Source organism: Pleurodeles waltl, chromosome 3_1, assembly GCF_031143425.1.
Source record: "Pleurodeles waltl isolate 20211129_DDA chromosome 3_1, aPleWal1.hap1.20221129, whole genome shotgun sequence".
NCBI lineage: Eukaryota > Metazoa > Chordata > Amphibia > Caudata > Salamandridae > Pleurodeles > Pleurodeles waltl.
This window is the reverse complement of record NC_090440.1, coordinates 1,035,320,128-1,035,333,579: the sequence shown is the minus strand read 5'-3', so window position 1 is coordinate 1,035,333,579 and position 13,452 is coordinate 1,035,320,128. Positions and strand designations below refer to the sequence as shown.

Genomic DNA, 13,452 nt, shown 5'->3' with positions numbered 1-13,452 from the left:
GGGGAATCTCCATTTCACTAAGAGTATATATACCTCTAACAAACACCAAGAAAAATTTATCACAAACCCTTTGGCCCCTGTCCTCCATACCCCAGACTCTGAAATCCTAGTAGGGATGACTGGAACCTAGTAATGGACCACGAGCTCGACAGATCTGGCCAACGGTCCGACCAGACTGGAGCATTCTCGCATGTAGGCCTTCAATGTTTGAGACACTGCAATCTGACTGACGCATGGTGACAGGCTCACCCTCACTCATGGGACTACACTTTCTATGCAGCTGCTCGGAAGGCCTAAGCCTGCATAAATCACTTCCTGGCCACCCCTGATTTTTTCCAACTGATTTGGGACACCTCAATCGAACTTAGGTCGCTATCTAACTATGCTCCCCTATCCCTGACTGCACACACTGATATAACTCAATACAGGTCCTCGTGGCGGAGGCTGAGGGAAACCATGATCCATTTTCCCCCCAATGTCAAAGTCGTGACCCGGGCCATCATAAACCATCTTAGCAACAACGACACAACACCCCTCGTCTCCATCTGGGAAGCGCTAAAGCTTGTCATATGGGAGAATTTGTTGCAGTTTGTTGCAATCTCGGTAGCCGAGAACAAGACTCGCAAAGAAACATGACAACAGCTAAAAACGCACATTTCTAGAATGGGAAGCCATACACAAACACACTGGGGCTCCAAGGTTATGGAGGGAATTAGAAAAGGCACGGTTACAACTCAAGCGACTTGACCTTGACAGGGCTGAATACCAGTACTCGTTTAAGACAGCTTGTTGCCACACGTCCCTTCGCCTTTTCAGGTTCCGACCACAGGCTTACCAGGGTCTGCATTCATTTTTTCTCACTCAACCATACTCTTATTAGGTCTACTCTAAGAAGTTACCACTGACGTTCCTGGGCCCATTCAACTGATCACGAGGCTCCCTCATTACTTACCTTTGTTACGCACCATCCTGGCCGGCTGGCCCAGCCTTGATAAAGTCACTGGTGTGACGAAACACGTGTTGGCTGTATCTCGCTGATGACACAATGATTTCTAGTATCTACAAATAAAAGACACCATCTACAAACAGGACTTGAGACTCCATTCAACTTTGCATCCTAGCAACATACCACAAGGGATACCTATCCCTGCCATACTATTGGACTATACTTTCTGTGTGCTGTGGCCATTTTGTCCAATTAGGGCTGAATACACGATTGCCGTTTGAAACATAAGTTCTATTTGGGAAGCAATCGATGTGTCCGGGTGCTAGCACATTGGCTGCGCACCCATGCCCAAGCCACTTCCATAATGGTTATTCGGTCACCTTCGACTGAAGAAGCACACGCGGACCTGCAAATAGCAGCTATCTTTCACCAATTTTACTGCACTCTATACACTGCCCCTGAGGGAGACCCCATAGATGACACTAGCTACTTGACTATATGTAACCGTACCACACTGCAAAATAATGAGGCTGAAGCCCTGGAGAAACCCGTACGCATGCAGGAGGTCATATCAGCAATAGCTTAAAATCTGGCAAGGCTCTCTGTCCTGATGGCTTCTCCTCCCTTTTTTATAAGACCTTTTGCAAAGAACTGGTGCCACTCCTAACAAGACTCTCTAACTCTTTTACAGACACGGGCTCCCTTACAAACTCTATGCTTAAAGCCAGTATTACCGTGATCCCGAAGCCGCGCAAAGACCCCACTAAGTGCGCGTCCCATAGGTCCATCTCCTTGCTCAATATAGATGCCAAACATTTTACTAGCATACTATCCCACCGCCAGAACTCCCTTATGCCTGGCTTGGTAGGCTTTATCCCTACTAGGCAATGCGGAGACAACACCAAACACACACAACCCTTAATAGACACGATCCACTGCTCCAAAAAGGAGGCCATCCTTGTAGGAAAGTAGCCTATTTTTAGCATGGTTACCCACACTTTTTGCCTGATGTAAGTATGTTTTGACTGTGTTCACTGGGATCCTGCTAACCAGGACCCCAGTGACTGTGCTCTCTTCCTCTAAATTTGGTTGCTTGGACTACACACACCCCACATTTGGCATACTGGTGCCCCATATAAGTCCCTAGTATATGGCACCCAGGGCATTGGGGCACCAGGGGTTCAACATGGGCTTCAGCATGTATTATGCCACCCATATGAACCCATGTAAAATGTCTCTGCAGGCCTGCCATTGCAGCCTTCATGAAAGGGTGGATGCACCCTTTTACTTCGGATCACTGCACCAGGTCACTGTAAGTCACCCCTATGGTAGGCTCTCCTAGCCCACAGGGCAGGGTGCAAGTACCTGTATGTGAGGGCAACCCTGCATGAGCAGACGTGCCCCCATGAACTCCAGCTCCATTTTCCTGGTCTTCGTGAGTGCGTGAAGGCTATTTATCTGTGTACTGGACATAGGTCACTACCTATGTCCAGCTACATAATGGTAACTGGGAACCTAGACATGTTTAGTATCAAACATGTCAGAATCATACCCCAATACTGTTGTAGGTATTGGTTGTATGATTCCATGCACTTTGAGGCTTCTTAGAGGGCCCCAAGCATTGCTCCTACCAGCTTTCAGGGGGGTTTCAGGCAGCCCACACTGCTGCCACCCCTCAGATGGGTTACTGCCATCCTGCTGCTTGATTAGCTCAAGCCTAGGAAGGCAAAACAAAGGATTTCCTTTGGGAGAGATTGAAAACACCCTCTCCCTTTGTAAGTAGGTGTTACATGGCTTGGGAGAGGGGTAGCCTCCCCAAGCCACTGGTATGCTTTGACGGGCATATTTGGTGCCCTCCTTGCATAAACCAGTCTGCACCAGTTCAGGGATGTCCAGTCCCTGCTCTGGTGCCAAACTGGACAGTGGAAAAGGGAGTGACCACTTCCCTGTCCATCACCACCCCAGGGGTGGTGCCCAGTGCTCCTCCAGGTGGCCTCTTGATTCTGCCATCTTGAATCCAAGGTGGGCAGAGGCCTCTGGGAGCATCAGAGAGGCCAGGTCAGGCAGGTGACGTCGTAGCCCCCTCCTGATAGATGGTCACCTTCCTAATTGACCAATCCCCCTTCCAGGGCTATTTAGGATCTCACTCTGGGGTGGGTCCTGGATCTCCCTCTTGGGTGGGCCCTCAGATTCAACATGCAAGACTCCAGCAGGAATCCTCTGCAATGCTTACTTCGACTTCTGGCCACTGGAACTGCAACTGGACTCCACAGGAACATACAATCTGCAGCTACAGCGACGACTCTGCTCTGCAACATTGTTTCTCCGGCTCCTTCCAGCAACTGCAACATTTCCCCGGCTGTGCATCCTCTGAGGGTGGAAAGTCTTCAGTCTGCACCACGAAGAAAGAAGGAATCTCCCTTGGAGCGAAGGAGTTACTCCCCTGCATCTGCAGGCACCAAATGCAACGATGACTGGCTGCGTGGATCTCCTCTCCTCCAGAACTGCGTGAATCCTGCATCACAGGTGGTGGTCTGGAGTGGTCCCCTCGGTCCTCTCTACCGGCTGGCCAACTTGGGAGACGGTAACCTCCTGTCTCTCTGTGTAGGACAGTAACCCTGTGCACAGCGTCGCTTGCAGCTACCAATGCTTGTTGGCATCTCCTCCAAGAGATCTTCAGGCTCTATGTAGCCCCAGCCCCTAGCACTCTTCCCTCCGATGCACAGCCCTCTGCATGCTTCTCCTGTGATGTAGGACTCCTTCCAAGGTGTGCTGCGTGGGCCTCATCGCAACTCCTGTGCTTGCTGCCTGGGGGTTGTCTGTGGGGGCTGCCTCCTCTTTCTGTGACTCTCCGCACTGCTGAGGGTCATCCGGGACTCCCCTCTGTGGGTTGAGTCCCCTTGGACCTTGCTGATCCCCGGCAGCTTTGCATTTCTTCATCCACAGCATTTGCCCTTGCCAAGGCTTGTTGGTGGTTTTTCCACACCACTGACAGACTGAAATCTTTCTTTCGGCATCACTGCAGGCACTCTTCTGCTGCTCCAGTGCTGCACTGCTGACTGTCTTCGTCCGCCGTCGACCTAGTCCTGCATCCACAGACAGGTGGGTAGTGGCACCTGCCACCATCGGACACTCCAACATGAAGGGGACTTGATCCCCTTCTTTTCCATGTCTTCCTCTTCCAGGATCCACCTTTGGTTTCTCGTAGTATTGTCTGGGTCTTGCAATATCCTTCTCTGAAGTCCTTTTTTTGTGTTTGGGGTGAACCAGTTAGTTACCTCTTTTCTCCTGGTCGCTGGAGGGTCCTTGTCCTTGTGGGTTTCCCAGTTCCTCCAGCTCCCCTCTACCGATTCCACTTCCTTGGGTGGGGGCCTGACCTTTGCATTCCACTTTCTTTGTATATGGTTTGGTCTCCCACTACGCCTTCAGTATTGTCTATTGCTTTCACTGTTTTCTATTGCACTATATGCTAATTCCGGACTACTACTGTACATATAATAGTGTGTTTTACTTACCTCCAGATGGGGTATTGCCTGTATAGTCTTTTAGTATTTGTGTCACTAAAAAAAGTACCTTTATTTTTGGAACATTGTGTTGTTCTTTCATGTGTGTAAGTGCTGTGTGGCTACAGTGGTATTGCATAAGCTTTACATGTCTGCTCGATAAGTCTTGGCTGCTCATCCACAGCTACCTCTAGAGAGCCTGGCTTCCTAGACACTGGTTACACCTCACTAAAAGGGGATACCTGGACCTGGCATAAGGTGATAACACCATAGGTGCTCACCACACACCATGCCAGCTTCCTACAATCCTTCTCTCAATGGATGCGGAAAAGGCATTCATTAGAGTACACTGACCCAACCTCTCCGCGACTCTCTCCCACCTGGGCTTTGGAGACAAATTTAGGTGCTGGGTAAGGAGTGTATATAGCACACCTTGGGCCTCAGTACAGGTGAATGGAGTATCTTTCCAGCTAATTCCCAACACAAAAAGGAACAAGGCAAGGATGCCCGTTATCCCCACTCCTCTTTGCCCTTGCACATGAAGCCTCTGGCCCAAAAGATCCGAGCTAACCCCGGCATTACCTGGTAATGTTTGGTGGAGATCGTCACCTCATTAGCTTATATGCAGATGATGTGATCCTGGCTATTTTAGATCCAGTGACATCTCTCCCTGCAATGGTCGCTGAACTCCAAGAGTTTGGGCTAATCACAGACCTCAAAGTGAACATGCAAAAATCTCAAATCTTAAACCTCTCAGTGACACCATCTCATGAGGCCACTCTCAGCTCTAGATTCTTCCTTACGTGGGCAAATGACCACAGCTCCTATCTGGGAATCAAACTGGCCCGATCTTTACCACACACTCTCATGTTAAACTATTCTACTCTCACATCACAAATACTGGCTGAGCTAGAGATTTGGCAATGCCTCTGCCTCTCCTGGGTGGGTTTAATCGCTGCGATTAAAATGACTACCATAACTCGCATCTTGTATCTTTTGAAAATGCTTCCTTTGGCCCCACTGACAAATAGCATACAAACCCTCCAAACCGCAATGTTCAAATTAATCTGGGATAGTAAGCCGCCCCAACTAGCCAAGCCCTTGATGCATCGTCCAACCTGAGAAGGGGGACTTGCAGTCCCCTGCCTCTGGCAATACTTGCAAGCTGCTCAATTACGTTTCTTAGTGGAATGGAGTCACCCGCTATCAGAAAAGCACTGGTGCTTCAAGGATCAGGCAGTGGCAGGGTTGCATTTATGGAAGGAAAATTGGCTTCCCCGCGAACACTGGGCATGGGGACTCTACAGCGTCCCAGAAGGTGTTTTTTAGCAGAGATGCAGCAGCAGCGAAAGTGGGTCTAACCTCCTTCCCATCCCCGATGACTGCAATATTTACAAAACCGCCACAGAGTGCTGCAAGCTACCCTGAAACAGCATGCCCGGCGACTTCTCACACTGTTCGAGAAATGGGTCTTTCTTAAAAAAAGATTACAAGATTCTCATCTCAGAGATCTACCATCTTTTGAGCACACAAACTCGCCTTACTAAGACACCCAGCCAAATTAGCTGGGAGACGGAACTAGGATGAGAACTGACTGACAAAGAATGGGGGATATATTCTATAGGGCCCATCACTCTGCCCACAGCATAACTAGCACCCAAACTGCATACAAGCTAATATAATACTGGTACTATACTCCTGTAAGGCTCCAATCATGGTCACCGATCAAGTCCAAAGAGTGTTGGAGAGGATGCGGGAATACGGGACCTTTCCCTACACCTAGTGTGACATTGTCCAGAACCCAAACAGTTCTGGGACTGCATACTAATTGACAGAGACCAAGCCTTCAAAACTAAGATTCCCCGTTTCCAAGCATACACCATCCTGGGTCTTCCCAATCCCTTAACTTATCCACTAAGATCCCCATGAGGGAAACAGATAGCCCTTGTTGTAGGACAATAAAGTAATTTTGGTACACTGGGGCAAGGAGACGATTCCTGGCTATATTGCATGGCTACACAAATGGTAGTTCATTATGGGGATGGAGGAGCTATCCTTGGCAGGAGGCCAACAAGACCTAGAATATCACACAACCTGGGTGCCATTACGCCAAATTCTATCTTCAGAATTAATGCGCTAACCTGTTCTTACCTAAAGGTCCTGCGCATTATACCACAAAACAGAATGACCCTAGATTAACACTAATTTACACTCGCACAAGCTTGCAGACCTGTGGTCAGGCTCACTCACCTATATGCTCAGCACTGGACAGACTAGTTGACATAGAGGAGGATGGGGGTTGGGGAGTTTTAAAATATGGATATTAATGTTTTTCGTTTACTCATTTTCTTAATACTATATTTACGCAACGCTGCCGCCTCCGGGTTGTTGGCATTAAGCTGTGTACACTTTCTGTTGATCAGCTTCACCTGCTGCCAGCCCTATGGGTTGTAGGCATTTAGCTGTATTGCACTAATGAATAAATAGAATTGATGCATAAAAAAAGAGTGTGGCAGTACAATTTACATTTTTGTAAAAGATCCATGGAAGCTGACATGGAAGCTTGCAGATTCAGCAATGTAGGCAGGGATTGGATTCTGCTCTCTGAAGCTTAGGCGCATGCTTGCTAAAAAGACCACAGGCTTATAGTGTAGATTTTTAAAAAAATATTTTGAAACGTGCATTACTCCTAAAATCCACATGTTCCTTTAAAAATTGTAAAATAACCTATTCCCATTCCACAGCAGACCTCTTTCACCAGTCAGATCAACAAATAATAGCCACTTCAATTGTAGTAAATGTTGTAGACTATGGCGATCATTATGATCTTAGCGGGACAGCCTGCAGCCAACCATGCTGGCGGTTGACAGAAGACCGCCAGTGGCGGCGGCTGGCATCCCACCAGATAATGACGCCTGGAGCCTCACACCGCCATTGATGGCGGTGAGGGCTGCCAGGCGCCAAGCCGGCAGTCGTGGCGGGGGTGGATGCTGCTCCACCCTCACCGCCACGTTAGTCCAGACACCACCACGCCTAGTCTAGGGGCGGTGAGTAGGGGCTGTGGCAAGGGGGGGGGAGGGGGCCTAGCGTGTCACATATGGGAGACAGGAATGAGATTTCCTGTTACCTTTATGTTTGTGATGGTACCATTATCCCACTGGAGGTCTGGCCTCCACCGCCGGGTCGAAAGTGGCTACCGTCGGCCCGACGGTCGATTCTGGCCTGGCGGTGGGTAGTAGTGAACTGGCTGCTTTGCCAGTTCACTATTGTTTTCTTTATATGGCAGTCTGAACCGCCATGCCGTCGGCGGTAATTACTGCCACCGCCGGCGGTGCGGTCATTACCGCCAACGTAATGACCACCTATAAAACTAAGACAAAACAAATTGAAAACATCAGACCAATAATTATCTGCGTCACCGTTTTGATCCAGATAGCTTCACCTGCTAGTCAATACTAGAAACTACTTGAAAATATATGTATGATTCACAAATGGCCTACCAGCAGAAGCGGTGTCTGGTGATGCATTTTGCTTTGGTGCTGCGGACTGGAGTGCATCAAGAAAAGCCTTCAGAAAGGGACAAGAAAAAAGATATATTAAAACAATAAATCAAGAACTACTGACGTGAAATAAGAAGATTTAGCAACTTCTGAAATACCATACTCAGATTTTAATGCATCTGATAAGAAGGAATTTTTCCACAATGATTCATTTTTTCTAACGATTTTATGAATCCACAAAGCATAAAACAGGCACACCAAAAGCTACGAATAGGCACACCAAAGGCTAAGAAATCATGTCATATGTTCCTCAGGAATGCCTGATTGGTTACTTTGTGACCATGTTTTAGATCGCTTTGCAACCTCGTTCTGGGCTTCTATGAGACTAAGTCAATGTTGAACAAAACCCACAAAAGCATTTTTACAGGTTTTTCTACATTTATTAATCCTAGAAACTTCTCTGAAAATTCTTGAGACACTCAATAGTTAAGTGAATGACCAAAACTAGTGTTTCTGCATACTTAGCTTCATCCACGAAATACTTTTTGATTGGTTAGAACGTGTGAAAGTGCTTCAGACCAGATGTACGTGCAGGGCGATCGTTTCAGGTCTCTTCCTTTCTCTCTACAGTCCCAACAGTGTCTTGAAACGTTCAGTAAACACTTTAAGACTCGGCTTTTCTCCTCTTTCAAAATATAGGAAATGAGGTAGGAATATCTCTTGATGCTAGCACTGGTATTTTTCTAGTGCCAGGACGCATACTGATGAACATCTTCACTGTAAAAAATAATCAAAACAGTAATACACAAGTCACAAATACGGGCGCACGAAGTGTGCACCAAATTTTTGAAACCTGTCTGTAATTTTCTGATGCAATCTATGTACTAATAGGTCACAACGAAAAAAAGCTTCACTCAGTGGGTCACAGAAGGACCTGCCAGATGAATATTTGATTGCTGCTGCAAGTTGCTACCAACGTAGAAACAATGATCAACACACCAGAGTTTGAATTTCCAAACGGGAAACATTTTTGGGTCTTGCCTACCAGGCAGCAGAACCTCTGTTTGAAAAAGATCTCTTGTGGGTTTGCCATTAACTTACAATAAGCTTACTGCCTGCACATACAGGTCCCCCCCACATCCTCATGTACCCATACACTTACATGCACACACGCATTCATACACTCAGGACACACATCCCCCCTTCACAAACACTCACGCACACCCCATGCACTCACACACTTACACACACGCCTCCCTCCCCCCTTCCCTCTGGGGCAGCACTTACCTGATCCGTTGCGCTGCTCCGGGAGGGAACGGGCTCCTTGGATGCTGCTCCGCCGGCATTGCCATGTCTCCATACACCGCCACACCTATAACTGCATCACTATAGGCATGGAGGGGTATGGACTGACGTGGCAGCGTCCACCCCCGCCACCGACCGCCAGCATGGTGGGCCTCACCGCCATCAATGGCGGTGAGGCTCCATGCGTCGGAATATGGCGGGATGCCTGCCGCCGCCACTGGCGGCCTTCTGTCTACCATCAGCATGGTCGGCGGTGGGCTATCCCTCCATGTTCCAAATGAGGGCCAAGATTTTGTTGTTAGATGTAGAAAGCCACTACAACTACCAGAGTACACTCCCCAACTCACACTCCAATCCTCAGAGCTCATGTTTAGTGTGGTAGAAAACTACTGCCATCTAAAAAAATGCCCTCATATACAGTTCAAACTCTAAATTAGGCCCGAAGTCAGAGGTAAAATCTTTGACCAGGGAGAACCTGGTTGGTGTATCTGACCTGTATTCCATCGCTGTAAGCCTCAAACCACCATTGCCCTCCTTGCACTTTGTTCTTTTTGGCGCTATATTTACCTACAACTTTAAAATGTAATCTCTCGAGCCCCATTATTGGATTATTGCCATTTTAGTGTAATTTTATGTATTAAATTGAACTCTATTTCCCTAATTTGGTTTTGGATTTTTATTGTTTGGTGTTTTACCTTTATTATTGCATTGGTGCTGTATAAATACTTTACAGATTGCACTAAGTTAAGCGTGTTTGTTCTGAGACATATGTGCTGGGGTTAATATCGCTAACTTTGGGTTTTGCCATGGAAAGAGTTGAAGGCAGTTGTCCACCCCAAATAGTATTCCAATTTGCTACGCCAATTAACTTCAAAGAAAAAGACATCAGTCAAAATGAAGAATGCACTGTGCGCACTAGTTCGCATAAAAGCCACCATACTTCAGATTTCGAAGCACAGTGTGAAAGGAAATGATGAGTGAACCTTTTTTGGGGAGGCGGATTGTTTTCTGGAAAAATGTAGTTACAGGTAAGTAATTGATTCTTTTGTAGAGGTCTTTTACAGAGTTATGTGCTTGATTAACAGTAGGAAGCAGTTTACAAACACATTAAGCAAAAATACATTTAGATCTTTGCAGAATAAAGTAACATATTTTAGGTTCTTTTCAACTGCTCCTTACCACCACAGTTTGCCTGACAGTGACAGACAGTAAAAAACCAGATACGTGTCCGCCCATCCTAGTTGAGCCAATTGTCCGACGGCCCTTAATCCATTAGGCCATTGGAGCAGTTTGTATGCATTGGAGGCTGAGTAGTTTCGGTCGTCAAACTATGGTCTGCCTACTTTTAAATTTGGTTGCCAGTAAGTATACTCTGTCTTTGTTGCAACAGTGTATGCTAACCGCTAACATTTGAATCGGGGCCCAAGTCCTGGCTGTTCAAGCTGTAGAAGATATGTTGGCATTTGATGTGGATTTGACAATACTAAATGCAGACCTTTAGACTGAGACCAGAAACAAAATCTCATCTATGGCCTGGCAAGTTTTGTTAGTAATCATTGTTGTTGAATAAGCAAGGATGGCCTGATACTCCACTGGAATATCTAAGGTAGAGTATTCCAGGTACTCAGGAGCAATGTCAAAAAAATGAGTGATACCAGTGATGGGGAATATCCCCTTTGCACCTGGTTAGAAGGACCAGTTATGCAACCAAGGGGATGCCTGGGGCTCCCATTGTTAAAGAAGATCCGTGGATTCAGTGTGGTGCAATCAGGATCAGATGGTCGGTCTACCTCTTAGAATGCTGATCACTCATTGGGACGAGAGACAGTAATGGAAAAGTGTAAGCAAATGCCTTGGGCATGGATATCTAAAAGGCAGCCTCCCTCAACCATGGTTCCCAGTGCCTTCTTGCGTAGTGTGGTAATTTCTTATTAGTTTTTCACTTTTGCAAACACAACCAGGGGTGGAAGATTCCAAGGGAAAAATACCATGTTAAGTGGAGTCTGGTTCTGCTCCCACTCCTGGCTCACCCCTTGAAGGCAGCTGAGAGTGTCCACTCACACATTGCTGTTTATTGGCATCTGTTCTGTTTTCATGGACATATTGTGATTAGGTGCCTACAGGTTTTGTGCTTCTAACAGCAGTGGTGACTTTGTTCCACCTTGCTAGTTCACGTAAAACATCAATGTGGTGTTGTCTCTTCTTGGGGTAACTGGTGAGTTTGTGAGATTTGAAATGGAAACCCCCCCCTCAACAACTTGGGATCCAAAAAATGTATGTGTAGCTGCTTTGTTTTGCGGGACTAGTGTCCTTATGTTTCCATGTCCTGCAGGATAACATCCGAGGCTCTACAGAAGCATCTCTAGTCATGACAATCGGAACAGTTTACTGTAGAAAGCTCAGGCTTACCGTTAGGCTGACCCATGAACGCCAGCAGGAGACTGCGCTTCTCATTAGTGGCGTAATTATGACCTGGTATTCAAACGAGTATGTGCATTCAAATCCTCCCAGCAAGGGTGCATGTGTAGTCCATAGTTTGGAATTAAAGGAATGCAGGAAGACTCCTTGCCCAATAGTGACTTGAATAGGGGGCACGAGCTGGATCAAGCCCCACGTCAAGCCCAATGCTCTTTAAGAGAGCTCCGTGCCAGACCCATCAAAGTTACGCACAATCCTGCCCAACAGAGGAAACCCAGAGCAACAACACAAATAACATTCGCCTAAGATACAGAAAGGCACTGGCCTGGGGGAGTCAGATGGGGACGGCCCGTGAGCGGGACTCGCAGGATGGCAGTCAGGTGGAAGGCAGTGGTAGGCCTGAGGACGTGGGGAGGCATGTCGCATGGTGAGGGGGCCTCAGGAGACTCCTGCTTCATCTACCGCTTCCGTCCTCTGAGTTGAGGGATGGCCACCGTCCCCAGGCCAGTGGGGCTGATTCGGCGGAGACAGGCTGCAGGGTCCGGCACCCGCCAGGGGAGCTGTTTAAGCGGCTGAGACAGCAGAGCTGCTAGGGGCACACAGGCAGCCGCTTCGTGAGCAGCCGCCACTGAGCAGGAGCACCGGCACAGTAACAGACATTGGGCCCCCCTCACATGGAGAAGAGCAGGGGTCACAGCCTAATATCATAAGATAGAACTACATATTTTTAAGGTCTGAACACTTCCCCATTTGAGCCCGGACCTCCCTAGGTGGGCTCCAAAGTAATGTTAAAGCGCTGGTCGGATATTGACCTCTATATCATGGCTAAAGATAAAGACCCAAACCACAGAGACAGGGGAAACTTGACCACTACGCCAAAACGATGACCCCCTCTTCCAAAGGATACCCCACCACCGATGCCTGACAACGCTACCCTCCTTCAGGCAATCCAAGCTTCCAGAGAGTACTGGAAGGTAAACTGGGGGAAGTGTGCACAGAGGTGTTGCTGCGGCAAGACCTCCGGAATGTGGCGGAAAGAGTCTTCTCCACGGAAGCAAGGATCTCCGAACTAGAGGACACAGTAAAGGATCTACACATGGCCGTGACTGAAGCCAGGGCATAAACGAAAGAGGCACTATGGAGACTGGATGATGCAGAGAACCAAGCCCAAAGTAATCAACTAAGTTTTTTGTGGGGTTCCCAGAAGGAGTGGAAGGCATGGACATGATAAGATTTCTGGACAAGTGGCTATGTAGCGATTTTCCTTCTTCTGATAAATTCTCCACATGCTTCATCTTAGAAAGGGTGCACCAAGTCTGAGGAAGCAAACCTCCACCTGGAGCCCCCCTCCAGGACAGTAATAGCCGCTTTCTCAACTACCAAGACCGCAATATGATCATTAGTGAGGCAATGAAAATGAGGAATATCCGCCATGAGAACTAAAAAATCCTTGATTACTCCAGAGAGGTACAGAAACAAAGACGTATTTTTGATTCAGTGAAAGCAAAATTGAGAGGTCTCAGCCTGAAATACAAGCTAATGTACCCAGCAAAACTAAAGGTCATGTCTCAAGGCAAGTCCTTCTTCTTTTCAAAACCAGAGGAGGTGTGGGTGTGGCTCGAAGAACACCCGAGCCTGCACAGGGCACGTAATAGAACCCTGGATATGGATCCCTATTAGAGGGTAGGAGCCAGGCCCAAAGAAAAGAGGAAGATCGGAAGGAGTGACAGCTTGGATCAATCGCAGATAAGCAATACCTTGCGGTCGGAGCCCACTGCGA

At 47.6% G+C, this 13,452-nt stretch overlaps 1 protein-coding gene across 4 annotated transcripts in view; it reads right to left on the bottom strand.

Annotated features, from left to right (window-relative positions):
- The window catches only part of PARP9 (poly(ADP-ribose) polymerase family member 9), a 507,325-nt gene that overhangs the window by 238,654 nt on the left and 255,219 nt on the right, over positions 1-13,452 (bottom strand). For all 4 annotated transcript variants that reach the window (XM_069224307.1, XM_069224309.1, XM_069224306.1 and 1 more), the window contains one exon: positions 7,950-8,016. In XM_069224307.1, the coding sequence (XP_069080408.1) occupies positions 7,950-8,016 (67 nt within the window). The remainder of the gene's footprint in view (positions 1-7,949; positions 8,017-13,452) is intronic.